This window comes from Callionymus lyra, chromosome 12, assembly GCF_982586985.1.
Source record: "Callionymus lyra chromosome 12, fCalLyr1.hap1.1, whole genome shotgun sequence".
NCBI lineage: Eukaryota > Metazoa > Chordata > Actinopteri > Syngnathiformes > Callionymidae > Callionymus > Callionymus lyra.
This window is the reverse complement of record NC_141829.1, coordinates 18,549,335-18,576,790: the sequence shown is the minus strand read 5'-3', so window position 1 is coordinate 18,576,790 and position 27,456 is coordinate 18,549,335. Positions and strand designations below refer to the sequence as shown.

General features: G+C 40.0%; 1 protein-coding gene across 4 annotated transcripts; it reads right to left on the bottom strand.

The window, feature by feature from the left end:
• Positions 1-252: 252 nt before the first annotated feature.
• Positions 253-27,456, bottom strand: gsk3ba (glycogen synthase kinase 3 beta, genome duplicate a). Of its 4 annotated transcripts, none has more exons than XM_087804841.1 (11): positions 26,807-27,456; positions 19,453-19,646; positions 13,783-13,866; positions 7,968-8,078; positions 6,787-6,917; positions 6,588-6,694; positions 5,302-5,399; positions 5,116-5,223; positions 3,395-3,581; positions 3,195-3,299; positions 253-2,384 (listed from the first exon to the last, which is right to left on the bottom strand). In XM_087804841.1, exons 1-10 carry the CDS (start codon positions 26,892-26,894, stop codon positions 3,196-3,198), a joined length of 1,212 nt encoding a protein of 403 aa, XP_087660967.1. In that variant the 5' UTR covers positions 26,895-27,456; the 3' UTR covers positions 253-2,384; position 3,195. The 4 variants fall into 4 exon arrangements, with proteins under 4 accessions (XP_087660967.1, XP_087660965.1, XP_087660968.1 ...); XM_087804839.1 differs by having other exon boundaries at positions 3,201-3,299; XM_087804842.1 differs by having other exon boundaries at positions 5,128-5,223; positions 26,807-27,454.

Here is a 27,456-nt window from a genome sequence, read left to right as displayed (position 1 = left end):
ACTTACGTTCTTATTATCCACTCATAATAACTAACTAACATGTATACAGAACTGTACATTTCAAGGAGGCCCAAATTCTTTTTTTTTAATGTTCCAAAAACTGTCCGGAAAGTATCATAGGGAAGTGATCCAGGAAATAAAAATCTTTCTTTACCTTAAAAAGTCCTTTTAAAGTCTTAAAAAAAAACAAAAAAAAACAAGTCAATCTTCCCAAACGGAGCGAAGACGTCGGAAGAAACGACAGCGTTGGGGTCCAGGCTATCCTATGCTTTATTTAATGCAAATTACAGTACCAGGGAACTATTCCTCAGAGCACGCAGATGGAATATTTACAGAACCTTCACAGAACAAAGAAAGAGTGAAATCAAGATTTCAGTCACAAACGGAGGCATTCAAGTAGTAGTACTGAAATAAGGGATGTTCCTGCCTTTGTCTTTTTCAAACCCCCAGTTGTAGCACGTCTTTGTAGCGCCTGTGCTAGTATAAATACATCGTTATTATTCTTTTTTTTTTTGGTAACCTTTGTGTTTTCTTTAATTCCCACTGGAGTCCGGGACGGTGAGGGATGATGGGGGGGACGAGGGGTACACGGTGAGGCAGTTAAAAACGTACTGGTGAAGGATAGCAACTCATTTGTGAGGCGTAATTACAAGCGAAAGCGTCGCGGCTACATGACTCGACCCCTTCAGGTGCTACTGAACCCCACCCGCCCCCCCCCCCCAAGACACCACCACGAGAGAGGACGCTCGAGCTGAACGACGGACTCGAAGAGACGATATTTTCGTACGTCGTGATTTCGGCTTTTGGGTAACCGACGTGTCCCAGAAGCTCATATTTACAAAGACCTTTTTTTTTTCTCCTGTTTTTCGTCTTTCAAAACCACAACCTTCATGCCCAGAAGTCCGTGTCAGGACTGTGGGTTTTGTGCGTCTACTTAAATAAATGGACGAGGAATAATCCGTACAGATGATGATGATGATGATGAAGGGTTCGAAGGTCAAATATCAAGAGGGGGCGGGGCGGGGGGGTGAGGACGGGTGAGGCGAAGGTGTATGAAAGCAAAGGCACTCCAAACTATAGTTACACTATATATGACTAGTTGTCGTTACAATAATACAGCTGTCTTCTACTATACTGTACAGGTAAAGGTTGAACATATGGCTGAGAATAAAGCTGATCATCATGTACAATATACATTAACAACACCAGTGCGACGGGTGACTTTTTCTTTTTTTTTTTCTTCTTGAAGTCAGTGGTCACGAAGACTTCCTCGAGGTCCGGGGAACGAAAACAAAAAAAATAAAAAGAATCTTCACACACTGCCGGTACAAAGAACACAGCGCCATCTACAGCAGGTGGGCCGCCGTGGGGGGTGGGGGGGTTCCTGACAGGTGAGAAAAAAACAAAAAAAAGGGGAGGAGACGGAGGAGGGGACGAGCGACGGATCTAAGATCTATGGTCTTCTTCGCAAATATTGCTCCGCCGGATATGAGCGAAACCATCGTAAGTTTAATATACATATATCTATATATACTTTTTATACAGAAGGAAAAGTAATATATAAACTGTGTGTACGCACATTTCATTATTGTATGTATATATTATACAAGCAAACAGATACATGACACATCCATTGAAAAAAAAAAAAAAAAAAACTGCCCAAGAGTCCAAATAAAAACAGCTTCTACCCATTTTAAAAACCTCAAGAAAAGAAACGATTCAAACCCCTGCTTCTTCTTCTTCTTCTTTTCATCCACAGACATCAGGATCATCATGCATCCATGTGTGTGTGTGTGTGTGTGTGTATGTGTGTGTGTGTGTGTCAGTGTGAGTGTGTGTGAGAGCCTCATGCCTTAAAGTTGGGGTGTGAAGTGAGAGCAGGTGACGCCCCATCTCCGCCCGGATCGTCTCAATCAGGCCATGCACAAACAAATGATGTGAGGGGGTCGGGGGTCAGGGGGTCAAAGGTCACAGGACGCAACATTAGTTCTTGACTGTGAGTGAAGAAAGGGAGTGGAGGGGGGAGGTGTAGGGGGGGGCACAGAGTGTAGGAGGGGAGAGGGGGGGCAGCAAAGGACTTTAAATATAGATTGTCCTTTTTACAAACATTAGCAGGCGAACATGTTCTTCAGTTCAGACGACGAGCTCCTCAGGTGAGGAGGGGCATGTGACAGGTGGTGGGCGGGGGGGGGGAGGGGGTGTAAGGGTGGGCGGGGAGTGGGTCTCACCCCCCTGGCCTAGGGGCAGTCGAGGGCTGAGGGGGGCGGAGGGGCCAATGGGCTGAGGCCGGGACGGGAGGACGATCTGAGGGGCTCAGGAGGTGGAGTTGGACGCCGAGGCGGAGGCCGAGGTGGTGCTGGTCACTCGCTCTGAGCTGCTAACATCTGCAGGGGAGAAGAGGTCAGAGGTGAACCACACGACTGCAGGGGAGTCCGTCCATCAAGGCCAATGTTGACGTCACATGCACTAGACAGTGTTCGATAGAATCTTGCAAATACTTGGGGCACGAGGGGCAACGATACAATATTTTGAGATACTGTAGTAACAAGGATATATTCGTAGTATTGTCGAGTACTTGACTCTGGTGTTGCAGAATTTACAGACCACATGACTCTTGATGAAGTCGTAACTGCCTTTATTTGAATTGTCCAAAGATCAGCTTTTAAAAGCTGCTGGAGTCGACTGTATCCTCTCGTCCTCAGTCAACGCTGTGATCTCATTGTTCCTTTGGCCACAGAGGACGTAATGACCGCTGCCATCTAGCGGCTGGAAGTTTAATTGCAACAGAAATAAATGGGCAGACGCCCATAATATTTGCATTTTAATTGTAAATATATAGATTTTAAAAACTAAAATAAAACAATTGAATTATTTTATACACACTTTATTGAAATATAAAACATAACATAACATTTATGAAATGTTTAAAAACATTTAAAAACTAAAATTTTAAAGACAAAAAAAAAAATTATACAACATCGTAATAACAAAAATACATTTCTACATATAAATAAAAAATGGCATGTATAACTGTATACATTGTCAAATTTATCTTGTAAATTTCACAGCCACATTCAAGCAAATCAAAACTTAGCTGTAAACATGTTAAAAGAAAAATATTGAAATATAAAAGTAGCTCTTTTTTTTTTACGCGCAGACACAATACGACATATAAGAATATGATCTAGACTCACTCTAACCTGTGGTGGCTGAGGAGTTGGTCGGGGTGGAGGCGGCGGCTTGGCTCCTGGCGTGGGCGGGGATCAGGATGGAGGCCAGAGAGGGGTTACTGGAAAGCTCTGCAGGAGCACAAAAAAAAAGAAAAAAAAGAAGGTACATTTAGGAAAGCATCTTGACGGACAGGAATCTCTCGCGTCGCAGACTCTCTCCGCACCTTGAGTGGTGAAGTTGAAGAGCGACGGCTTCTCTCGGCCGTTGGGCAGCTTGACGTTGGGGTCGCGGAGCTCGTCGAAGAAGGAGTGGGCGCAGGCCTCCAGGGGGGTGAGGCGGGCCGTGGGGGTGTACTCCAGCAGGCGAGAGCAAAGGGCGATGGCCTCCGGGGGCGTGCGAGGCCGGAACACCTGGAGAGCAGTTAGACGAGCAGAGTTAAATATCGACAACTCTGCAGCCAGTGAGGAGAAAAAAACGTTTTAATAGGCTTTTAAACAGATGAGGCTATTTATCGTTGACCTCTGCTGCCATCATCTGGCAAGATAGTGCAACTGCACCTCTCAAGTGTGACTGAAAAGGAATAATATGTGATCAGATGTTTAGTAAAGATGCACAGAAATAAATATTGTTCTTTAACTGAGAGCTTTTCTTACTCAAATTTAAGACAATGCAATTCTTCAAATGCTTAATTTAATGACAAACTGATGAAAACATTAATATAACAGAAAATGAACAGTGTAAAATAAAGATTGAATACTTAACAAAATGTTATATATGGAGCTGCCTTCTGTAATATTTGGAACATTTTGCATTTAAGTCACATGTATTTAAACATACTTTCATGTGCAAGATTACTACAAATGAAAAGTATATACAGGTTGTATAAGTATAAGTGTTGATGGATATGCTGATAATGTTAATGTTTATCTATGTTTAGTTTGTTCATAGAAGTGAATATCCTATGCTCTTGAACGCACCCAAGCAACACTGATGTCATTGAACGCATCATAAGAAATTCAGCGATAAAATAGTAACATCAGCCTAAATTCAAATTGCACTTGTTTTCTACTCGCACGTATGTCGACTAAGGGTTGGGATTAAGGAATAGTCCACTAAAAATGGCATTTTCATGTCGACTAAAGATAATTTTCAGACATAGTGTTTCTTGTATTTCCATCAACGTTATTCACATCAACGCATTTTGACTAAAAGCCAAAAATGTAAGGAAGAATCTGGCGATGACATAAATATCACGATACGTGTGACGATACCATATATTGCGATATATAGTAACAACAAAATATTTAAAGCAATTTCTTTTTGGCTTTTACAACACAGGAATTTGCAAATAGTTTAAAAATCAAATGTGAAAGTGTTTGTAGGAAAGTACTTCTCAAAATATTAATAAAAAATGTACATTAACAATAAAGTGCATAAACGTCTCAAACAACCTGGAGCAACATGTAATATCCAGTATCAGTCAGTGTTGAATTTTTCTGCTTTAAATTGTTTTAAAGTCAAAATGAGTCCACACCTCAGCTTTAAAATCTGCTGGACTTCTCGCTGGATATTTATTTACCACTCATTGCTGCCATTTCATCGGTTTTCTTGTTACTTTGGCACGGAGGAAATTACAAATGTTGCCAACTAGTGGCCGGAGGTTTAATTGCACCATCCAAACGAATAAACTTTGGAAACATTTGAGTGTTAATTGTAAAATAAAACATAGAATGATTGTCTTTTACACACACACTATTGAAATATAAACCATAAAATAACTTTGAATTTAAATAAAATAATGTTTTTGTCATCATCTGGCAATAACATCCAGTGCATTCCTAACGTTCAAGTGATGAGTGATGACAGCGATGCATTAAATGATGAATGGATGAGACACACATCACGAGGCGGAGGGTCTGAGAGAAAGTAAAAGGGCTCCTGTACCTGTTGACTCACCTTAGTCCAAGGATGTGCCTTGATCTGAGGGAACTTGAACTCGGTGTAGTTGGGGTTCATCTCTCGGATCTGCTCCCGGGTGGGTGTACCCAAAACCTAAAATAAACACAAAAAAAAACATGACCCTCTTTAAGACTCGGCCGCGGCTCAGAAAGCGTGACGTGGTGACGCTACCTTGATGATCTCCACCAGCTGATCCACGCCGCTGTCGCCGGGGAAGATCGGTTGTCCTAGTAACAGCTCGGCCAGTACGCAGCCGGCTGACCACACATCTGACACATGGAGAGGTCCAGTTACACACCGGCATCAACATCACGTTGAACAAATACCATCAATGTTCTGCTGGATCTCATGTCACATAATCATCGTATTGTGCAAAAACAAAAAGGCTCTAATTCTTGTAAACATTTGTTAGAATGGTGGCCCTGTTGAGGCAGAAACTATCATAGTTTGTGTGTTCATTATATTTGAATAAATATGATTAAACATTACGGTAAATATTCATTGTTTTTCAGATTATGTGAACATTAAAGAACATATTTACATCACAGTGTGTTGCTTCATCTCTTGTCCCCATTTATATTTTATTTGATACTTTTTTTTATTAAAACATGCAAGGTTTAAAACAATAAGAATTGTGACACAATCAGATCTAATAACTTTTTTTATTACATTTTTCTTTATATATATATATATATATATATATAATATAAATAATTGTTGTTGTTGTTGTTATTTATACTAATCTCTTGACGAATTATATATCAAATAAACAACTTCAGAGACCAGTAGTAGTGATGGGTTGATGAAGCCTCATGATACTTGATGATTATCAGCTGTAACATGATACAGTGTCTGAACTTTGTAAGGCCACTAGATGTCACTCTCTGAATTGGTAGATTAGAGTCAAAGATTCTAAAGCAATGAAAAACCTGGCATCATGTTCACTAGTAACCTTTCCAACTGTATCATGATGCATTATCAGCTGTATCATGATATAGTGTCTTAACTTTGAAAGGCCTCTAGATAATACTCTGCTTTAGAATATTTGGCTCTGATATACTGATTCAATGACACTTTGCATTATTTTTTACTAAGAGTGACATCTAATGCACTTTCTAACTGTATCATGATACATCATCAGCTGTATCATGATACAGTGTCTTAACTTTCAAAGCCACTAGATGTCACCCTCCGCTTTAGAATCTTTGGCTCTGATCTAATTCAATGAAACAGTTTTCACTAGTGGCCTTTCCAACTGTATCATGATACATCATCAGCTGCTTCATGAAGCCTCATCAACCCATCACTAACCACTAGATGGCACCGTCAGTTTAATAAATGACGCCTGGTTTGGTCACATATTTAAGCTCCTCCCACGTACGTTACTTTAAGAGCGAGTAAAGAAAAACCCCTATCTTTGATTCTTGCTTGAGTTTGTGATCAACTTTCAAACGCACCGATGCTGGAGGTGTAGTCTGTGGCGCCGAAGATGAGCTCCGGGGCTCGATAATAGCGAGAGCAGATGTACGACACGTTCGGTTCTCCTCGCACCAGCTGCTTGGCACTGCAAACACACAAATCACAGGATCTCAGAACGGATGAGCGTGAGGCGGTGAACGTCCGAGCATCAGTGGCGTTAAACTTCTTCTTCCTCACCTTCCGAAATCACAGAGCTTCAGCACGGCCGTCTCCGGGTCCAGCAGCAGGTTCTGAGGTTTGATGTCCCGATGGCAGATTCCAAACGAGTGGATGTAGGCCAGACTCCTGAAGAGCTGGTACATGTACAACTACACACACACACAAGAGAGCAGGTGAGCCAACACATCAACAAGGGCTGAATAGAAATGAATGTCATCAGATTTGGAAAAATTCAAGACCTTTTAAATCAAAAAGGTAGAAAAAATAAATTAAAAAACAACACTTCCCGGGGGGGAAATTTCAGGTCTTGGAATTCTTTAGACCAAATATTTTCATTTGAAAAAGCCAAGAAAATCAGCAAATCTGAAAATTAGAACTAATAAACATCACAGGATTAGAAAAAAAAAAAAAAAAAAAATCAACACCCCTAAATGTTGTAAAATAAACTAACAAAAAAACAATTTAAGTTCAGGTCACAGAAAAATTCCAACAATTCTTTTTTTTCAATTGCAAAAATTTGAATTACTTCATTCTGAAAATTAAAGAATGAAAGAATAAAATATGTGCAAAATTATAGTTCAGTTCTCTGAAAAACCTCAATGTATTTTACTAAAGTAATGTCTCTTTAAATGAAAGAATAAAAGTTAAAAAATTGCAAAACCGAAGTTCAAGTCTTGGAAAGATTTATTTTTAGTAAAAAAGAAAAAAAAAGAGCCTGAAAAAAAAATAAAAAATGTATGTGCCTTCAGATGATATGAAAACAAATAAATTAGTTTTTCTAAAGTCTCAAAAACCTGGAAAAAAATAAATCTAAAGTAATACCAAAAATCAACGAATCCTAAAATTGAAGAAAAGGCAGCGACACCAAAGTTCATGTCCTGGTGGAGCCTGTGATGCTACTAGCTTTACCATTAGAACTCTTCCAGAGTTACTACACATAACTTGTCTTTAAATGAAAGCTGATGAGAACCTGATCTCAGTGACTTCACTCTGGACGTGAAGATGTTTTTCTCAGTGGATCGACGAGAGCTTTTAGATGTTGAAATCAAATGAGAAAACAGGATCAATAAGACTTGTTCAATTCCCGTTCCTCTCGAGGGTCATTCCGTCCCTTGTATTCGGGGTCACGAGGACCTCAGTGAGTCAACAGTTCTTTATTGATAATGTTGGTTTCCTTCCTTAAAAACATTTGGCAGTACCTTGACGTAAACCATGGGCAGCGTCTGCTTGGCACGGCTGTAGTGTCGGGCCACTCGGTAGACCGTCTCGGGGACGTAGTCCAGAACCAGGTTCAGGTAAACTTCGTCTTTCTGTTGGAAGAAGGACAGAGAACAGGCAATTTAATAAAAAAATAAAAAAAATAGGTTAAGTTACGTTCTTGCCAATATTGATATTGATATGTTTGGCTCCCTCCACTGTTAGAACAGAGTAATTGCATCATTGTGAAATATTTGCCTCCAGCTCTGCAGTGTTGCGTCTCTTTTTGGAAGCTCCAGGAAGTACACTTGGTATTTCACCGAGGATAGAAATGAATGCAACTGTCGTCTCTGGGCATCACTCAAGAGTTGTACTGAAAGTTTTTTTAGTTTTTTTTTTTTAAATGAAACCAATATTACTAGGGATGAACGATATGGTTTCTTTTTTCTTCACCAATATTGCAAATTTTATTTTGGGTCAAAGTAGAGCAGGTCTGCATATTATATTATATAGTTATGAGTAAAATTGGTGTATTCTTTGTTATCCATTTGCTATTTGTTCTTTTTTTGGAATTTTGTTCTCGCTTTTATGAAACTTGTGGCTCCTTCCATCGTCAGTTGTGTACTGGAAGTCTAATCTCCAGTAGTATTAATAAAGTATCCATCGATCCTTCCATTATAATGAATAAAATATCTTTAATTAGCTTTTTAACTGTAAAAATAGAAACCTGCTACAACAAAGGAACATGTAAAAGTATGTTTTTCCCTTTTTAGTGCAAGCAAAAAAGGAAGAAAAAAACGTGTCTTTTTTGTTTTCCTGTCGCTACCTGCTGTAGAGTAAGTTGTTTTTTTTAGTCAATCTGAAAATAGTTCATTAAAAAAATTCATATTTTATAATAAAATGGTTAAGCCCTCGTAAAAATTAAAGTAACCGCCGTCTCCGAGCATCAAAGAGTCTTTGACCAATTTACGAGCCGCTACTCTCTGCCTGCGGACACGACGACTGTCCATTTCTGCGTCAGACCGTCAGTACGTCTCAGTGATTTAAAGGTTTTCACTGGGATCCATTGTTTGGCGGTTTCTCTGCCCCCCCGACAGGAAATGAGCATCACAATGTCCCGTCCTCCTCCGCTGACAGAACATGAGGTCATTTCCTGGATGGATGAGGGTTCAACCCCAGAGACCCCCCTTTTAACCGTTATTCTAGGACTTCCTTCTCCTCGTTCATTCTGGAGCAGATCAAGTCTTAGGTGAGAACCACCATCAGAACTGAGACGTATAGGAGACTGGTTTGTGCTTTTAGTGGCCACACTGAGGTTTGACCTGTAATAACCCCGACTCAAGTGTGTGAGTAATGGAGCTAGAATGAACGATCCACGATCACTATTGTCCTTTGTTGGAAGTACATCAGTGTCATCAGAATATTGAGTCATTTAATTATCATTTGAAATATGACTTTGAAACTGACTATTTTTTTAAACTAAAATGTTATTTTTTTTAAGCATTTCATTCTTTTTTGAATGATTGAAATCAATAATTTCTATATTAAATGGTTGTTTTCTTAATTTAATTAACTTAAATAAATAATTATATTATATATCAAAAGGATCAGACTTGTTTGTATCTAATAATTTATTAAAAACATTTAAAAATGAATTGAATTAAAATTTCAGTTTGATAATAAAATTCCAAGAATTCATACATTTTATTATTTCAATATATATATATTTTTTTAATTCTTAGCATTTTAAATTCAATATAGAAATGTTGGTATAAAACTGCCAAAATTCAACATTTTTCTTGTTACACATGGAGTATGATATTCTAATTCAGATTATTTTTAATTAAATACATTTATTTTAATTTTTTCAATTGTGGCCTTTTTAAAATAAGTATAAAAATGTAATCACTTTGAATTTAATTAAAAAAGCTAGAAGTTAAAAAGATAATTCATGCATTTTCTTTTTTCTTAATTATTAAAAAGTAGAATAGCTAACTATTTGCAAAATAATATATTCATACATATTTTAATGCATTTATTAAATTATTAACTAATAAAAAACGAAAGAAAATATTGACTCTTCAATACAAAAAACGAAGTATAAATATTTGTAAAGGTTAAATTCAAAGGATCATCATCACGACACTGATATACTTCCATACATGCACCTGCAGGGAGCAGCTCTCTTTTCACGTGACGTCGCCGTCATGATTTCCTCGTCGGTCATGGAGCAGAAAAAAGGGTCTCTGATTACATGTGTGATGAATCCCCCCCTCGTCTTCGCCACCCAACCTCTCCTCGGCACCATCAAAGCTATATTTAGCCTAGCAACAGCGATGACTCACTTCCTGTCTCGCTACAAAAGCAGCTTCCTCGGCCCGGCCCACAGATGCGCCGCCAGACGAGGATCCGATTAACCCCTCGTTCAACCCCTGGACAAACAATTCGGCGAAGACGCCTCGCGCCTCCGCGGCGATGGAGACGTCGTCCATTAGACTTGATGAGTCATCTTCAGACCCGGCGAGGGAGGACAGACGCCTCTTGTCTCTTCATCTGATTGCGTTTCACGCGTCTAATTGTACGGATCCAGGAAATGATTCGCAGATAATCATTCGTTCACGGTTACGTCTCGATGAGAGCAACAAGTGTCGTCTCGTTCTGAGTCGGATCGGTTATCGTTGAAGATAACACGCCTGTACAGACAATAACTTCTTAACTATTCACTTTAACATGGATGTCAATGAATTAACCAGGAAGAGGCTTCGTGAAGCAGCTGATGCTGTATCATGATACAGTTTGAAAGACCACCAGATGGCGCTCTCAGTGAACATGATGCCAGGTTTCATTGTATTAGTAGATCAGAGATAATACATCAGAGTGTGACATCTAGTGTCCTTTCAAAATTAAGAGATTGCATTAAGATCAAGCTGATGCTGTATCATGAGGCCTCATCAACACATCACTAGTTACAACTCTGACCCGGCAGGAATGTTCATGTGCAAACTTGTCGTTTGGACAATTTAAACTGTAAATCAAACGCTTATTTTTGTCCAAATTTTCTATGATACAGGTTGTGATTGACTGACGAGGCTTCATGAAGCTTCGTCCTTTATTTGGAACGAAGTAGGTGGCGATCTTAGGTAGAAACCAGAGCAGACTGTAGCATCTTCACAAATGACTGCTTCGTGAAGAGTCATCAGTAATGATGGGTTGATGAGGCCTCATGACACGACATTGGCCGTATCATGACACAACACGGGCTGCATCATGACACAGTGCCTTCATTTCGAAAGATTAATGGAGCGCATTGAAATAGTAGATAAGAGCCAATTATTATAAAGCTATTAAATAGCATAAATTTCACTGAGAGCACCATCTAGTGGTGTTTCAAACTGTATCATGATACAGCATCAGCTGCTTCATGAAGCCCCATCAACCCATCATTATAGACACTGGAGTTCGTCCGTAGAGCACATTATGGAACAAACGTATTTATCTTATAATGAGCAGAAGGACAAATAATTTATGACAGAATCTATATTTAATGACCACCATATAAATAATTCAACACATCTGGTCAAAACAAACCTGGCGCACTGTGAGTTGACACGAGCGTGTCACATGCCGCCACCGCCGACACACCTGACTTTGTGTCACTTTACTCTCATTCCTACGCTCTTATCTAACAATAGCGTACGGCGGCTACAACGAAACGGTGTCGACTTTCAGCGTCTACGTTTTCGGGACCGAAGTAAAAGTTGGAAGCGCCTCATGTCGCCCACCTGTGTCCTCTACCAAGAACCGGCCACGATTCCCAGAGGTCGGCAAAATACACAGCGTAAGGCGAGAGGTGGCGACGTGGGCGGAGCTTACGGCCGGTCTATAATTAACAGACGCCAAAGCAAACAGTGCCCCCTTTTGCAGCAGTCGGCCCCCCTTCCCCTGATCTGCAATCTCTCGGCAGCTTCTGCTGGTGAAAGTGCGACAGGGAGTCGCTCCAAAGTGCAGTGTCATGATTACGACTGCGTGACCTCGCGTTCCTGGGCGTCTATATCCGACAGATGGCAGTTTGTCTGCGACTGAACGCCTGCCTCAGCGCTCCGGTCACCAGGGGAAGACCGGCGGCTGACGAATGGCGAGGCCGGGACCCGTAAAGAGGGAGTTCCCCCCCACACCCCGCCGCCAGTAGTCCGAGGAAACAACGTGGACCCGCTCCTGACGTTCTGTGATACACGATTCATTGAAAATAGCCGAATCATTTTTGGACTGTAGACGTTTATAAAAAGGTTTGTTGGTCATAATAAGAGTTTATTGCACATTAAGTCGTGTCACGTTGTAAAGAAAAGATGAAGAATTCAAAGCTTGACATGATTTTGAAGTTACAAGTAACAGTAACTCTAGTTCTATGAACCCTTTAAACCTTTACCTTTAGTTTCATTAAATCAGACCTGGGCCAAAGTGTCGCCCAGATGCCCTTTGACCGTCTTCATGTGGGCGTAGAACAGAGTAGAACACGAACAGAATGTTTCAAATCAAGTTTGATAGAATATGAAGTACTTTATTTAACTTGCTGTAAAGAATAAACGCAAATACACTAGATTAGTTTGATCAACAAATACAAACTGAGGTTAAAATTAGTTGTCGAGTTTATTTTTTTTTTCCCACCAAAATGATGTACTGGTGTTTTAGTTTTAAGTTTATTTTATTTAATAAGTCATGCTTAGCACTGTGTAATATGTTTATTTATTATTCTAAAAGGTGGACAAAAATAACACTTTTTCAATGTGCACATTTATTGTAATGTTGGTGGATTACAATATTTGTACTTGTCATAATCATTTTTTGACTTTTTTTTAACTCCATTAACTCAAATTACAACTTTCTTTAGTTCTTTGTTTAGGGTGTCGTTTTTCTTCATCCTTTCTTTTCTCGCAATATTCACAGTATTGCGGGGAAAGAAAGGTGCGTTATTTTTTTTTTAAGTTACGTAAATATAATTATTTAATATCCACTTTTTATTGGCATATTTAGGTTTATTGCATGTTGACCCATTTTACTCGTTTTGTTTAAAAAAATATATATACATTTTGCTTCTTCGACATTGACGGCCCCCCAACTAAATTTGAGGTATAAAAATGTGGCCCCTGAAAAATTGAATTGTCCACCCTGGCCTTAATTTATACAACGAAAGTTGCTGATGGAAAATACACTTTACATTGTATACTGTGTGTATATTACATATATATTACATTATTATATCAATCTGATCTAAAGTAAACTGTATTTTAAGCAAGTCAGTAATTTAACATGAAATCATCTTCATGCATCAAGTAGAAAAATATTTTGCTGAGAAATTTTGCTCAAAACAAGCGATTAAAAACAGAATAATAGACTAAAATTATCCATTGACGAGTGAATTATTGCACCTCAGGAAGTAAAGACAAATCCTTCTTCCTGGAAGTTCATGGAAAATGATCTAAACAAAGTTCGGCTCAATCACGCTCTCCTTTTATCATGTTTATTATTCATATGATAAAATAATCCTTCGCTCTCACGAGTAATTACAGAATCGACCGCGAGTGTTTCTGGGACGACCGAGGGAAACTTCTGACTCGAGCCAACACTTACTAGCTTCCGGCGCATCCGACGCCGTTTGTTCTCATCAAAGTGACTCGAGAAGTTGTTTGAACAAGTGATTAAAAAAAAACTCTACAGTTGATCGAGGACGTGAATCTGATCCAATCACCTCGGGGTCGTTTCTTCCAACCTACGTTTTTATTTAACGAAAAACCTGTTAGACGGCGACCTTGGACTGACCTTGTCTCCGCTGGAGTAGAAGAAGTAGCGCAGGCGGACGATGTTGCAGTGGTCCAGCTTCCTCATGATCTGCAGCTCGCGGTTCTGGGGAAACGAAGGAAAAGTGACGTTAAAATCTTTTTTATCTTTGATAAAGAAACTATTAGATTGACAACAATATGATGCAAATTCAATGTCAGCATCATATTCACCAGATAGAGTTAAAACTAAATAATAAGACAGGAAAAAAAGCGCTGAATCAGCAGAAATCTAGGCTTTGATTAACCGATTTAACTAGTTTACTTGAGGGTAAACTTGATGGAAACAAGTGTCTTGACGTGTAGAGTAACAGGTTATTTTATCTTCAGAGTTAAAACGCTATTTTTTTCAAAATAAAACACCTTCTAGATTTTACTCACCATTACTAGTATTTAACTACTTATTTATTCAAGTCTGATTAGATTATTTTCCCCCACTTTCTTTATCACTTAATTGTCCAGATACATTTTTGGTGACAACCTACAGGGGGAGAGAATCTCCCGCTTTTCCCCCCAGACATTTGTAAATCACTCGTCTTCGCTCAAAAGTGTCGATTAAGGACTTTTTTTTAAAGTCTTTAAATCTGTGCAGCAGATGGTTGTCACTGCTCTGATTAAAGTTTTTGGATCAAACACCATTTTTTTTACTTTTAGATAAAAGAAAGAAACATTTTGGATGTTGGACGTGGCCAAAAACACATCCTTTAAAAAGTACTTAATTAAAAACATTTATTTTATTCGTTTTTTTCCCCATCCTACTTGGGTCAAAAACCTGATTTATTTCAACTTTTTTTTCCGTCCAGCTTTCAACTGAACTAACCTCGAAAGCTTCTGTTAAGCATGAAGTGATCAGGAGGTTTGGATTACACTCACGAGTGTGCAGCTTAGATTCCTTATATTTCTGCTGTACATTTGAGAGGGAATTTAACACAAAAAATGCTGAGACAGAGATGGAATGGTTTTATACGAACCATTCAGTTAAATGTTCAGCTCCAGGTTTTTTCCCCACTTCTGTCTAACAAGCGACTCTTTTACTGCCTGGAGTTTATGTCAATCTAACGGAGAGATAATCATCATCATCTCCAATAAAGCGCAATTATCTCGTAAGCGGTTTCAGAAAATCTCCCTCGACTTGCGTTGTTCAAACGCCACGTCACAGTGTGCGGGTCACACACCAGCGCCTCAAACTATTGTACAGTGAAGGCAACACCCTGAGTTTTGTTTTTTTTGGGGTGTGTCCGTCTGCTCCACGACTCTATAGGGAGAGATGGAGGAGTGAGTGGTTGCTCAGACGAGTCGCCTGCCCGAACTATGGCTGAGAACAATTTAGAATACAAAACGTTTTCACTCAAGAGCCATTTCCGAAGAGTTACAGTTGTAATCCGATTATTTTTTTATTGTATTTTATATGAATTGTATTCAAAAATATCCTCAATACAAGCCATAAGGCAGCTGTGGAAAATAATCACCATAGAAGATCTTTATGAATTGTTTTACTTTGACGTACAAGAAACACTTAAAGCTTTTTTTTAAATGATACCCCATTGATATTAAACGACATTTTAATTATATTTTGGTTTATAGTTCAAAAAGTGTATAAAATAGAATAATTTGATCGTTATCCCTGTATCATGATACACAACTTACAGCCATCAAGCCTCAAGTCATTTTATTTCAATATAAACCGTCGTTCCTACAGTATTGCAATATATTGTACCGCTACCCCTGTATCGTTTCCTGTATCGTTATCCCCGTGTTGTGATACACAACGTTACCTCTGTATTGTGATACATACAGTATATTATCGCCAAGTCATTTTAAGTGATTGGCTAAAAATTCCACTAAATAATTGTTCGATGTTGACGACCCAAACCGATGTCAGTATTTAAGATAACTTTATCCTTGGAAAAAATAGTGACGTTTAACCATTGATCAAATATTAACAAACATAAGGAATAAGATCCGTTTATATAGTACAACGAACAAAATAATTTGCGCTATGTTGCGCAGATGAGATTTTAATAAAGCAGAGAGACTAATCTTCATCATCACAACTCAGCGCTTCAAGTTTCTTATTTGTTTATTTAAAGTATGTGTGCCAATAAACCCATATGTAAACATTTACACTGGAGCTCGTCTGCTTTCATTTACAACAGGTGTGATTCACGTCAGTTAATCCAGTTCAAAAATCATGTTTTCGCTTGTTTTTCTGATCGTGGAGAAGAGAATCAAAGGTGTATAGGCAGGGATGCATCATGGGAGGTTGCCGTTTGTGTGCACCATTAGCAAACGTTAGGTTGGATAATTCCTGAAGCTTCATTTCTATTAAAGATGAGACGCCATCTTTGAGTTTTGTGTTGATTAAAGCACTGGAGCAGCTTTTAGAGATTCACCAGGCTTGTTTTTTTGTGTGTAAAGTGAGCTTCTGAAGAGTGAGCGGAACAAGCCTTGAGGTCCAAGTTCATTGTTTACGGTAAATCTTAAAAGGACGCTCTCACAGAAAGACCCAAAGCAGCGAGTGCACGGAAAACATCTTCTGAGCCTCTCAGCGGGAAAAAAAGTGAAACATGGGAAGAAATTAAATCAGTAGAAAATTCCCTTTAATAACATTAAACGTGACGAAAAACCTCAAATTGAATCCCAAATAAACTAAATGTATACAAGTGTATTAAACATCAGATAACGTGACAAATAACAGAAAATTACTTCTTTGTTTTTGTCGTTCTTTGATTCTTTTGAAGAAGATTGAAAGCACATGTGGCAAGTCCCGGGGGCCAAATCTGGCCCACCAAGTCATTTTGTGTGGCCCGCCAGATAGTCGGTTCAAAATTAAAAGTAGATACATGTTCATGTCGTTATTCTGACCTATAAAGAAGTCAGTATTTAAGGCACGATGATGTTGAAGGGAAGACATTTGAGTGATTTGGTGAATGATGACGAATTTTGGATTGAAAAGATAACATCAAACTGTTGTTTGCGAATATGTTTTGACCCCTTGACACACTTTGATTCACAAGAACCATTATTGACCTGTAAGGCTTCAAACCTCTGCCGTTAAATCTATTCTAAATAAGAAGTAAAAAAGCTTGTTGTAATCTAGAGACATGACGAAAGAGAGCGTCTGCTGACTCGGAGCAGCATCTGCTACTTGACACCAGACAACGTGTTATGTTGAACCCACAAGTGTTCAGAACTGCAACCTGCTGCTGCGTTAAAACGCCACCGACCACAGGCACGACAGGATGTGACATCATCCCCCGGGTGGAAGTGCGTCTGAAGCTTAACTGTACATTTTATTTATTTTTTTTTTTTTTAAATAATCTGATGATAAACGGCTCCTTCAGTGTGAAACTGAAATTTGACTGTTTTAAATCCAGGGTAAGAGAAATCTTTGGTGAAACCAGTCGGATTAACGGTTGGAAAATAAAAAAAATAAACGCTCGTCTGCGTGGTTCTCTCTGGACAAGAGAGCTTAACACCATTTATCACGTGCACTTGTTAAACATCCACTTGTTTCCTTCACAAAGTCTCCTTGTTCCCATGAAAGCTTTTGTGTCTCTGGCTTCCATTTTACTGCTGCTGCTGCTGCACAGCGATCTGGACTGACTATAGGGATTAAAAATCATCGGGTTATTATTGGTGGATGCGGAAAATTTAGTGTTTGACCAAAGCTACACTTAAAGACTGAACAACTTAAGCAGCGATTGTGAACATACACTCGTCTTAAAGGCTTTTTTACACTCGTCTGTTATTCTACGGCTTGTTGTTCACAACAGGCGCTGACATTATATGGATTTTCTGCCAAATCAATGGAACCTCGGGCGGAGAAATAAAAAAAAAAAATCATTCGACTTGATTTCAAATGGAACCTGAAAACAAATCGTTTTTGTTTCAATAGTTTTCTATATTTTAAATAATATAGTGATATAGTTCAGAATAATAAATTGTTTTTCAATATTCTTAAACAAATATAAATTAAAGCATAATATATAAAAAATGACACCTAAAGGTATCTTATAATACAAAGTAAGTATATAATACCCAGGGCTGGTTAAGAAACCTTGGTGCTTTTGAGTCACTGGTCGAAATTCTTCTGAAGTCCATAGGACCGAAAATATACTTCAGCTTTTGTTACCAATAGGTTTAAATGGAAGTAATATCGTTTTGCAAATTTTCTATATATACAATAGAAATAATTTCTTATTCATTTTCTTCGGCAAGAAAACAGCTTTGATTGGAAATTTACCGAAGCTTAAAAGCTTTGTACTACGTGTAAAATATTGTTTTGTTTTTTTTGCTAGAATGGATCTTTTGTTCTATTGAGTCAATACTTGGGTGACTTAGGTCAGTCTGTCAAACTGAGCCTAAGAAACCTGGGTGTTTCCTTCCACAAAGAAAATTCTCTAAACTTAGAAAGATGATGTCACCACACGATCTGGAGCTTATAATCCATGCTTTTAGACTATTGTAACAGTTTATTTCGTGTTTGAACAAGAAGAAGCTGTCTCGCCTGCAGTTAATACAAAACTCCGCTCTAGTAGAAGAACTCACATTTCTCTGATCCTTAAAACTCTTCACTGGCTGCCAGCTTCTTTCAGGATCAGCTTTAAAATTCTGGTTCTCACTTTCAGATCTATTCATGATCAGACCTTCTATCAGTGATCTGATCCAGCCTTACACTCCAGCTCGGGCTCTGAGGTCTGCGGATCAGAATCTACTGATGGTTCCTGAACACGCTTCTGGACCAGAGGAGAGAAATCGTTCCAGGCTGTTGCTCCTAAGCTTTGGAACGATCTTCCTCTCTCTTTGCTCTTGATGGATCTACCGACTCCTTCAAGAAACATCTTTTTCATTCTTATTTGTGCAGGCTTTTAACCGATTTTCTGGAACTCCTGTGTTTGTCTTATGTGTCTTGATCTTTAAAGTATATATCTTAACTGTGTATCGTTTTTGATTGTTAAAGCGTTTTGTGACCCTGGTCTAGAAAGGCCCTTTAAAAATAACCTTCACTTACATTCAGTGAAGTTTAAGTTTTAATTTTCTTTAAACTGACTTCTGTTTCGTGGAAACATCGATTGTGGTCCACATAGTTTGACACCTGAACTTTTTTTGTAAAGTCATGACTTTATAAAGTCATTTATTTGACACATGATTTACCGTCATAAACAAATTAAAACGACTTTCCGTTTGTAAGCGACACATTAGCGACGATAAAGGTTGTCAGAGTTTGTAATCTAATAAAGGCTCGGCTGCCGCCGGTAAAACTTTAATGAGAACACACACAGCTGTCCTGCAGGCTCACAGGTCCTACACTTTTATCAGTGAGCTGTGAGCGTAGCACCGGGGACCCTGGGCCCCCCACCCCGACCCACGCAGGACAGCTGCCAGAGCGGCTGTGTGGGCCGGACCGGCCAAACAGAGCTTGACGGACGACTGGGTTTTAATGGGCACACGTTTATTTATAAGAGAGCCGACGACTTAGTGCACTTTCAGGCGGGATGACTCAAGATTTCCCCTTTAATGCCCTTTTCGATTCACGGCTTTCTCCGATCTTGGTGTCCGTGTGAACGAGTCGGACTCATGTTCGCCATGAGTCACGTCCCTCGCTGTCGCGTCGCCCGATTCGAGGGAAGACGCGCTTCAGTGGAATTACCTTAAATCTTTTGTCCTGAAGGACCTTCTTGATGGCCACGAGCTCTCCGGAGTCACACAGCTTGGCCTGGTAGACGACACCGAACGAGCCGTTGCCGATGACCTTCGTGTCGGTGTAGCTCACTTCCTGTGGTCGGTCTGGGCCTTGGCCCGGAGTCGCGACGACCGACGTTACCTTGCTGCCATCTTTGTCCCCTGAAAGGACAGGGAGGGACATTTAGAATCACAATAGCAAGAACTTCATGCAACTTCATCCGTGCAACTTAAGGAAACTAGCAAACACCAGTCCACCCACACACTGTAGCGAACACTACACACCCATGTACGCATCAGACACTCCATCTTCTCATTTCTACACGACAAAGTAGGAGCTAAAAGTAGTCAAAACACAACCAGGAAGTGAACAGCAAATAGGATTTAAAACATAAATGGATTTGAAATCCTGAATCTTTCTGTTAAACCTTTTTTTCTCAATATTATTCTGAGAAAATGTGCAACACTTTCAACAGGAAATATTTACATCTATAAAGGAACCTTGACCTTCATTATCGAGCAATCTGACCTCAACAACTGATAAGCAGATTCTCAAGTAGGACATTTCTTACAGCGATACATTACAAATTAAAACCAATTCTTACGAGTCTGATGAAAAGAAAAGACGACGAGTCAAGACTTTATCCAGTCTTATGGAAAGAAATCAAGGAAGTTTAAGAGGATAATGTAGCCAGGGTAGAGTTACACATTGTTAGATGGAGGCCATTTTCATTTAAAACAAGAAACTGAAAAATGGGGAATACACAAATTGTTTGTGGTTCTCGAAAAGTACAAAGAAACGTAACTTTGTGGTTATGTTTTTAAAACCAACCCAAATGTCAAAAAACAGAATTTTACTGTGGTTATCCCGATTATTTTTATTTAACCAGGTTTATTTATGTTTTTTTCCAGAATAAAAGTAGAACCACGCATGGGGCCGAGTTACGGGTTGAACAAAATGTACCAAATTGTCAATGATTTTGTTGAGATGAGGAGTTTGTTGAGATGAGGAGACAGTGTTAGCACTGGATAAGGAGATACCAGGATAAAGAGAAGACAAACGACAAGGTTCATTGACGTGGTGACCCAGTGACCAGGGTGATACTTAAGAGAAGTGTTGCTTTAAAAGGAGTATTAACTTGGATCTTGATCGTGTCAAATACAAGAAGAGAATTCACATCAGCCTTCTTTGAACTCATTTTCTTGCATTGGCTTCCGATTCCAAAAAGGGACATTTTCGAGGGTCCACGAAAACCTAATACCTGGTTCAATACAGGCCTGTCCCGCCTCACAAACGTTACACAACTCGCAGAGTCGAAGTCCACGCCAAGCAGTGTTACAGTCGGGCCGTCCTCGTTCATTAAGCCGAGTCACAAAAACTTCACTTTTCTTCCCAGAAACATAAACATGTCGGGAGTTTGACTCGTCAGTAATCGAAAGATGTGTCTCGAAAGCAGAAACTGTAGACGGACTCAATGAACACCGAAATAGACTTTCCAGGAGAGACAGAGAGTCTGAGTGAGCGGGAGAGCGAGGGGGGAGAGAGAGAGACGCTCCGGCCTACATATTCCTGCAGGAACATTTCTGCGACGCCTCTGCACTTCCTCCAACCGTGAGAAAAGTCTGATGCACATTTTTTTTTTTAAAAAAGAACAATAAACAGGTTAAATGTAACCATTTTAAGGTCAGATTACATATGAAACTGGGATTATTCGTCCGTCTCTTGAGAAAACATCTCGATCCATCCATATGGCGGCAGCCAGGGATCGGGAGGAGAAGGTCGGTGGTCTTTATCGAGCCGTCATGTCGGCTTGAAAAGGCCGGAGGCGCCGGCCGTCGATCCAGGTCATCGGAGCGATTGAGGCCAACAACGTGCCTCCACAGTTCCCCCCCAACATTAAAACAAACGGACCAGCGACGCCGGGGCAGCGGTTTCGGAGAAGAGGTCCAGCAGTTCCATCTCCGGTGTGTTACTTTAACTTCTTGCCCAAAAGAACGACAAGTATCAGAGATTCTCACAATGCATTACGTGACCGAGGCTTCGGAACCGTGTGAAATTCAATAAAGGGCAACAAATGGCGCCTGAACCGACTTTGGAAAAAGCCTGAGGTTGATCCGCTGGTTAATGGATGACCGTTTGTATTAGCTCTGTAAGTATGAGGATCACAACATGAAGATAAAGTCCTGCTGACTAATGAAAATGATATCATTTTTCCACCCTAAGCAAGTAATTATTATTCGTAAAGCATCTTTCTAGACCAGGGTCACAAAGTGCTTAAGCAATCAAAAACAATACACAGTTAAAATAAATACTTTAAAAGGTCAAGACGCGTTAAAAAAAAATCCCACAAGAGTCCCAGAAAATCAGGTAAAAGCCTGCACAAATAAGAATGTCTTAAGATGTTTCTTGAAGGAGTCAGTAGATCATTAAACACAGAGGGAGAGGAAGATCGTTCCAAAGCTTAGGAGCAACAGCCTGAAAGGATTTCTCTCCTCTGGTCTAGAAGCGTGTTCAGGAACCATCAGTAGATTCTGATCCACAGACCTCAGAGCCCGAGCTGGGGTGTAAGTCTGGATCAGATCACTGATGTAAGGAGGAGCCTGACCATGAATAGATCTGAAAGTAAGAACCAGAATTTTAAGTTGATCGTGAAAGAAACTGGAAGCCAGTGAAGAGTTTTATGATCGGGGAAATGTGAGTTCTTCTACTAGAGCGGGTCAGAATTCTCGCTGCAGAGTTTTGTATTTAACTGCAGGCGAGACAGATGCTTCTTGTTGAGACACCAATATAAACTGTTACAATAGTCTCAACGACTTTAAGGGATAATAGTGAGTAAGTACCCGACAGCTAAAACCAAAACTAAGACATAAAAATATCAAGGTGAGAAACTGCAACCGTAAAAAAATAATGTGTGATGAATTGAGAACTAAATTACTGAGCAGCAATGGTCCTCAATAAACCGGGAACATCTAATTACACCGTTGTAATCGACTTTTCATATCCAGAGCAGTTTAACCGCCAGTAACAAAATATTTGAACGTAAATTAAAATGTAGTCAGTTACTAATACATAACCTAATTTTAGACAAGATTAATCTGGAAATGTGTTGCTTTTTAGATGTAGTCACAAAAGATAAATAAATTAACAAAAACAATCTCAGGAAATAGGGTTGTATGAAAATACTGATTCACTTAAATATCGCAATCTTTTTTTCATGATACCATACAAATATTAAACAGCACTGTATCAGGTTTTTTTGGCTTTTTATAATTTAGTATATTTCAATTAAGAGTGTAAAATAAATCGATTTTTTTGAATGCAATATTAAGTTGCAACTATTAACAGTGATTTTTTTATTGAGTTAAAATTAAACTTCCAGCCGCAGCTAAAGAGACTAATGAGATTCCAGTGATGACTGAGGACGAGAGGACACATTTGACACCGACACCTTTTAAAGCTGAAATTTGGTTTCAAAACAGTTACAACCTCATCAAGAGATCTGTAAATTCGGCAACACCAGAGTCAAGTACTCGACAATACTACAAATTTATCCTCGTTACTACAGTATCACAATACACGCGCGTCTCTCTGTCAGGTTCTTGTGAACACACAGACCTCGTTGCAAAGCCACACCTCGACCACGCCTTGGTGGCGCAACAATGGAAGTATATTCAGAGAGGACCAGATAAATACCACCATAAGATCTGAACTTAAAAATCCAGCCTCCACATCCTTGTGAACCCTCCAGAAGGGATGCGTTCGAGCTGCTCTCATCCACACTGGGGTATCAAGGAAGGAGGAGGAGAGGATGTTTAATGAAGGAGCGAGAGTCGCCTTTGAAACCCTTAACAAGCTCCTCATTGTTCCTGGCCAGCTGTCTCCCACCCCTCAAAGACCACAAGGCTTCATGGCTCGGTCGACTGCGACCATGCATGTTGCATGGATGTTTGGACTTGACTGTGCATGTGGAGGGTGTCATGGGTTCGGTTGCTTGACCGGGTTGATCTCACACACACGTACATATTGTCGAGGGTGTGTGTGCTGCACGGGAGATTAATGTCACAAGACGTTGTAAAAAAAAAAAAGGGCGACACCCGCCAAGAGAGTCAAGTTCTACGTTCTAATTTGGAACGGTGACACAGCAAATATTAGGAAGCAACGCTCAAGAACCCGTTTTGATTTTATAATGACAGAAGACATCCAGGCACGATCTGGACACGGATTACAAATTATTAATGTTAACTAGACAGGTGCATAGTGAGACCTGTGACCTATTGAGAGACCCTCTTGGCCTCCAGTATTCCAAAACAATTAAAAAGTAGAATTCACCCTAAATTAAAGTTTTACCAATTTTATACTCACCCTCATGTTGACCAAAAGGGATTGTGATAATTTTCAGGGTAATCTTTGTATTTTTAGAGTTATAGTCGGCAATGTATGTCCGTATTACTACCGTCTGCACAGACAGTTTTAGCGATTTTTAACTAAGTTTTACCTGTCTTAGGTAGCATGTTAGCGTTTTAGCTTCTATTACAGCTTAAAATATAGACTTAAAAATGTAATGTTATGTCATTAAAAGAGGGACATTATAGATGGAGTTAATATTTTTGAATTCACCTAAAAATGTAGCCGCATGCACGAGCCTGCGCACGTGTACTGTATGGGAGGTCCAGTGGTTTAGAGAAGGAAAAATATGCGATATTCCCCTTTCTTCATCTCCGTGCTTCGGTGCCGACATGATCGGAGAAAAATATCACTGACAGGAAAACCGATGCAAGTCCCGCGAAACTGAGCGACATCAGAGAGGAGCCGCCGGCGCGTCGCTATATCACAATATCAATAATCAATCCCACCTACTTGTACACGCACACACAACAGTTTATAATGATGTGATGCTAACTTGGACAGGTTTACACTTGTTCCGCGATCTTATAAGAAAACAACTGAGATTAAAAGTACTGACATATGTTGCTTTAGCATAGGGGGTTGAAAGAGAAGAGTGATTTGATCTAGCAACTGTCGCCATAGCAACCGAGCCTAGCTAGCTGCGCCACACAGCTCACAGACAGACAGAGACCTTAACGACAACGAGACATAGAAGTACAAATTGACAACTAAAAGTGTTATTTTCGATATGCATAATCGCACCTGCCAATATCGCGATATCTATATTTTTGATACATCATGCAGCCATTATTTTTCTATACATCTCCTAAAAAACACGGATTACTCGGAAAAATTTCCTTCACTTAGTCAACACAATGGTGAGTCGAAAATGAGTCAAATTTGAATTTTGCGTGAACCATCCCAAAATTACTTTGAGTGTTATCCTATTTCCAGGTTTTTGGTTTGTGATGTTCCTAGAAGTGTGCATGTGTAGTTTTTAGTGCAATAGACAAGCTAAAACAGCTTGTACTTTTGCTTGTTATTAGAGCTAAAAGATGGACATTTTTATTAAAAATGATCTGTTCATCTATTCTAGCTCTGGGAAAACGCTGTCATTTCCACACATTTGGCTTCTTATTAATACAAAAAAAATGCCTTTTTAAACCACTGTGTTCCCTTTTGAATAAGGTTTGCCAGATAAAAGACATGGCTTCCAGTCCAAACACAATCATAACTCCTTCCCAACAGAATAGAAATCAATCCAAATACAACTTCATATAATGAAAAGAGGGAAGAACAAAACGAAATGAAGCCATTTTCTACGATTATAAGAAGCTCCTTCGGGTGAAACCCCAACAAACCAAGACGCAGGTTCTCTTCAAAATATTCAAAATTAGTGATTTAATATTGGGGATTTTTTTTTATTTATTATAAAGACCATGTGTAAATGAATCCTCAAGCAGCAGGTGGCGCTGGTATCCTGCAACACATTGAGAAAAATGTCTTACGTAACTAAAAGTCACAACCATTTAAACCCGTACAAGTAAAACAAAAGCATATACAAGAATAAAAGGTTTGTACTCGTCACAAAAATGAGTCATCGGTGTCAATAAAGTTTTGATCACATGACCAAAACCCAGGCGTCTCATTGGTCGACCGCAGCTCCACGGTACTTACAGATATAAATTAATAGATTAGAAGTGAATACAAAGGAGGAGAAGAAGAAAAAAAGTGATAATGGTTTTGATTCGTTATCGGTGTAACCGTTCGCACGCGTAGACGTCGCCACTCCCGCTATATACCGTATATATATATATATATATATATATATATATAAATAAAGGAAAATATTTGGCTGTCAATCAAAACATCAGAAAACCAAACGGACCAATGTCCAAATTGTGTCAAATGGTTTTAAAAAGCGTTCCATTTTTGTCTTGAATTAGGTCAAAAGTTCATACTAAGAAACTGACATTTAAAAGGATTAAACACACGTTTAAATCCCCTTTAACAGTGAAACATGTTGTCTTTGACTTCACTCCATAATAATTGTGTAATAACTGTAGCATGAACAGACCCCAACTCTGTGACCCCCCTGTATGATGAAACCCGAGGCATCATCCAGGTCAATATCCTGGAGTAGATCTTGACCCACCTCACAGGAGAAGAAGAAGAAGAATAACACCTCAAGAAACGGGAGTGTCCCCCCACATCTTTCTCACCCCCCACCCCACCCCTCATGGTGTGTCTTATTCGCAGTGGTTTCTTGTGCCAAGGCCCAGAGGGTGAGACTCCAGCCTCAGGGCCCACCACCACCACCATCATCATCATCATCATCATCAGTCCAGAAGAAGCCCCAAAAACCTTCTCCACCGTCTGATGCTGGACGTGTAAAAGGAGGGGTGAGCGAGTGCAGGCAAAAGAAAAACGGGGTGAATTGTCTTGTGCAGGGTTATTTTCGGGGCCTACACGAGCACCCCCTCATGACTTCATCCCTCTCAGCTGGATCGCCCGCTGACACACAATCCCTCTCTCTCTCTCTCATACAATTCTGGACTAACCTGAGTCCCGAGGACCCAGTTTCTGCAGAGACACCCTTTCCACGGGCGCACCTACCATTGCGTCAGTTGCGTAACAGTCTGATCCCTCACCCGGTGGAAGGAAGGTGGTGGGAGGGGAATTCTCAATCTAATCTACGACCATAGATACGACTTGAATGAGTTGGTTTTTTTTTTTTTTTGGAGTTTGAACCTCGATGTGGTTTCGGATCTGTGGGGGGCCCAGCCCAGCGGGGCCTTGGTAGGGCCAGCAAGACCCGGGGAGCGGCGATGACACACGGGCTAAGCTAACATGCTAACACCCTTTCCCCACTGACACAGACGTTACGGACGGAAGGCGGAAAGGGATAAAATAAAATAAAAAGGGGGTCACTTACTGCTGACTTTCATGCTTCCGAAGGCGGAGGGCTGCGGCACTGGTTTGCAGCTTTCAGCGAAGGATGTGGTCCTGGGCCGACCCGACATGATCCGACACTGCTTCAATTCTGGGAGGCTTTTTTTTTTAACGTGTGGTTCAACAAAAATCGCTTTTCATCCACACAAAAAAAAAACACCCGACACCCCCCCAAAAAAAAAAAAAATCCTCGTGTCCCACAAAAATCCACAAGTTTTGACCCGAATAAAGGCGTTTAAAAATCAGTGCATCGTTCCTCGAGTTCTATCAATGGCCCCCTGCATTGAACGGCTTCTCCTTCTTCTTCTCTGGTTAAAAAAAAACGTCGCGACGGTTCGTCAATCGTTCGGGTAACTCCGGACACCCGCTCGTTTCATATCCCGAAGAGGAGCCTCGGTGATCCGACTGCCATGGCGGCTCCCCCTCGCTTGAGAGAAAAATTCGGACGGAGTCGCGACGCTTCTTCTTCTTCTCCTCCTCTCCCTCCCGGGGTTCGCCCGAGTCCAAACCCCCCTCAAAAATCCCCGACGAGGACGTCGCTTTTTAAAAAAAATACGGGGCGAGCAACCGACGCTATCTTCGCTTCTTTTCTTTTTTCCTCCACCGGTGTGCTCGCTTCAAGTCGCGCCGTCT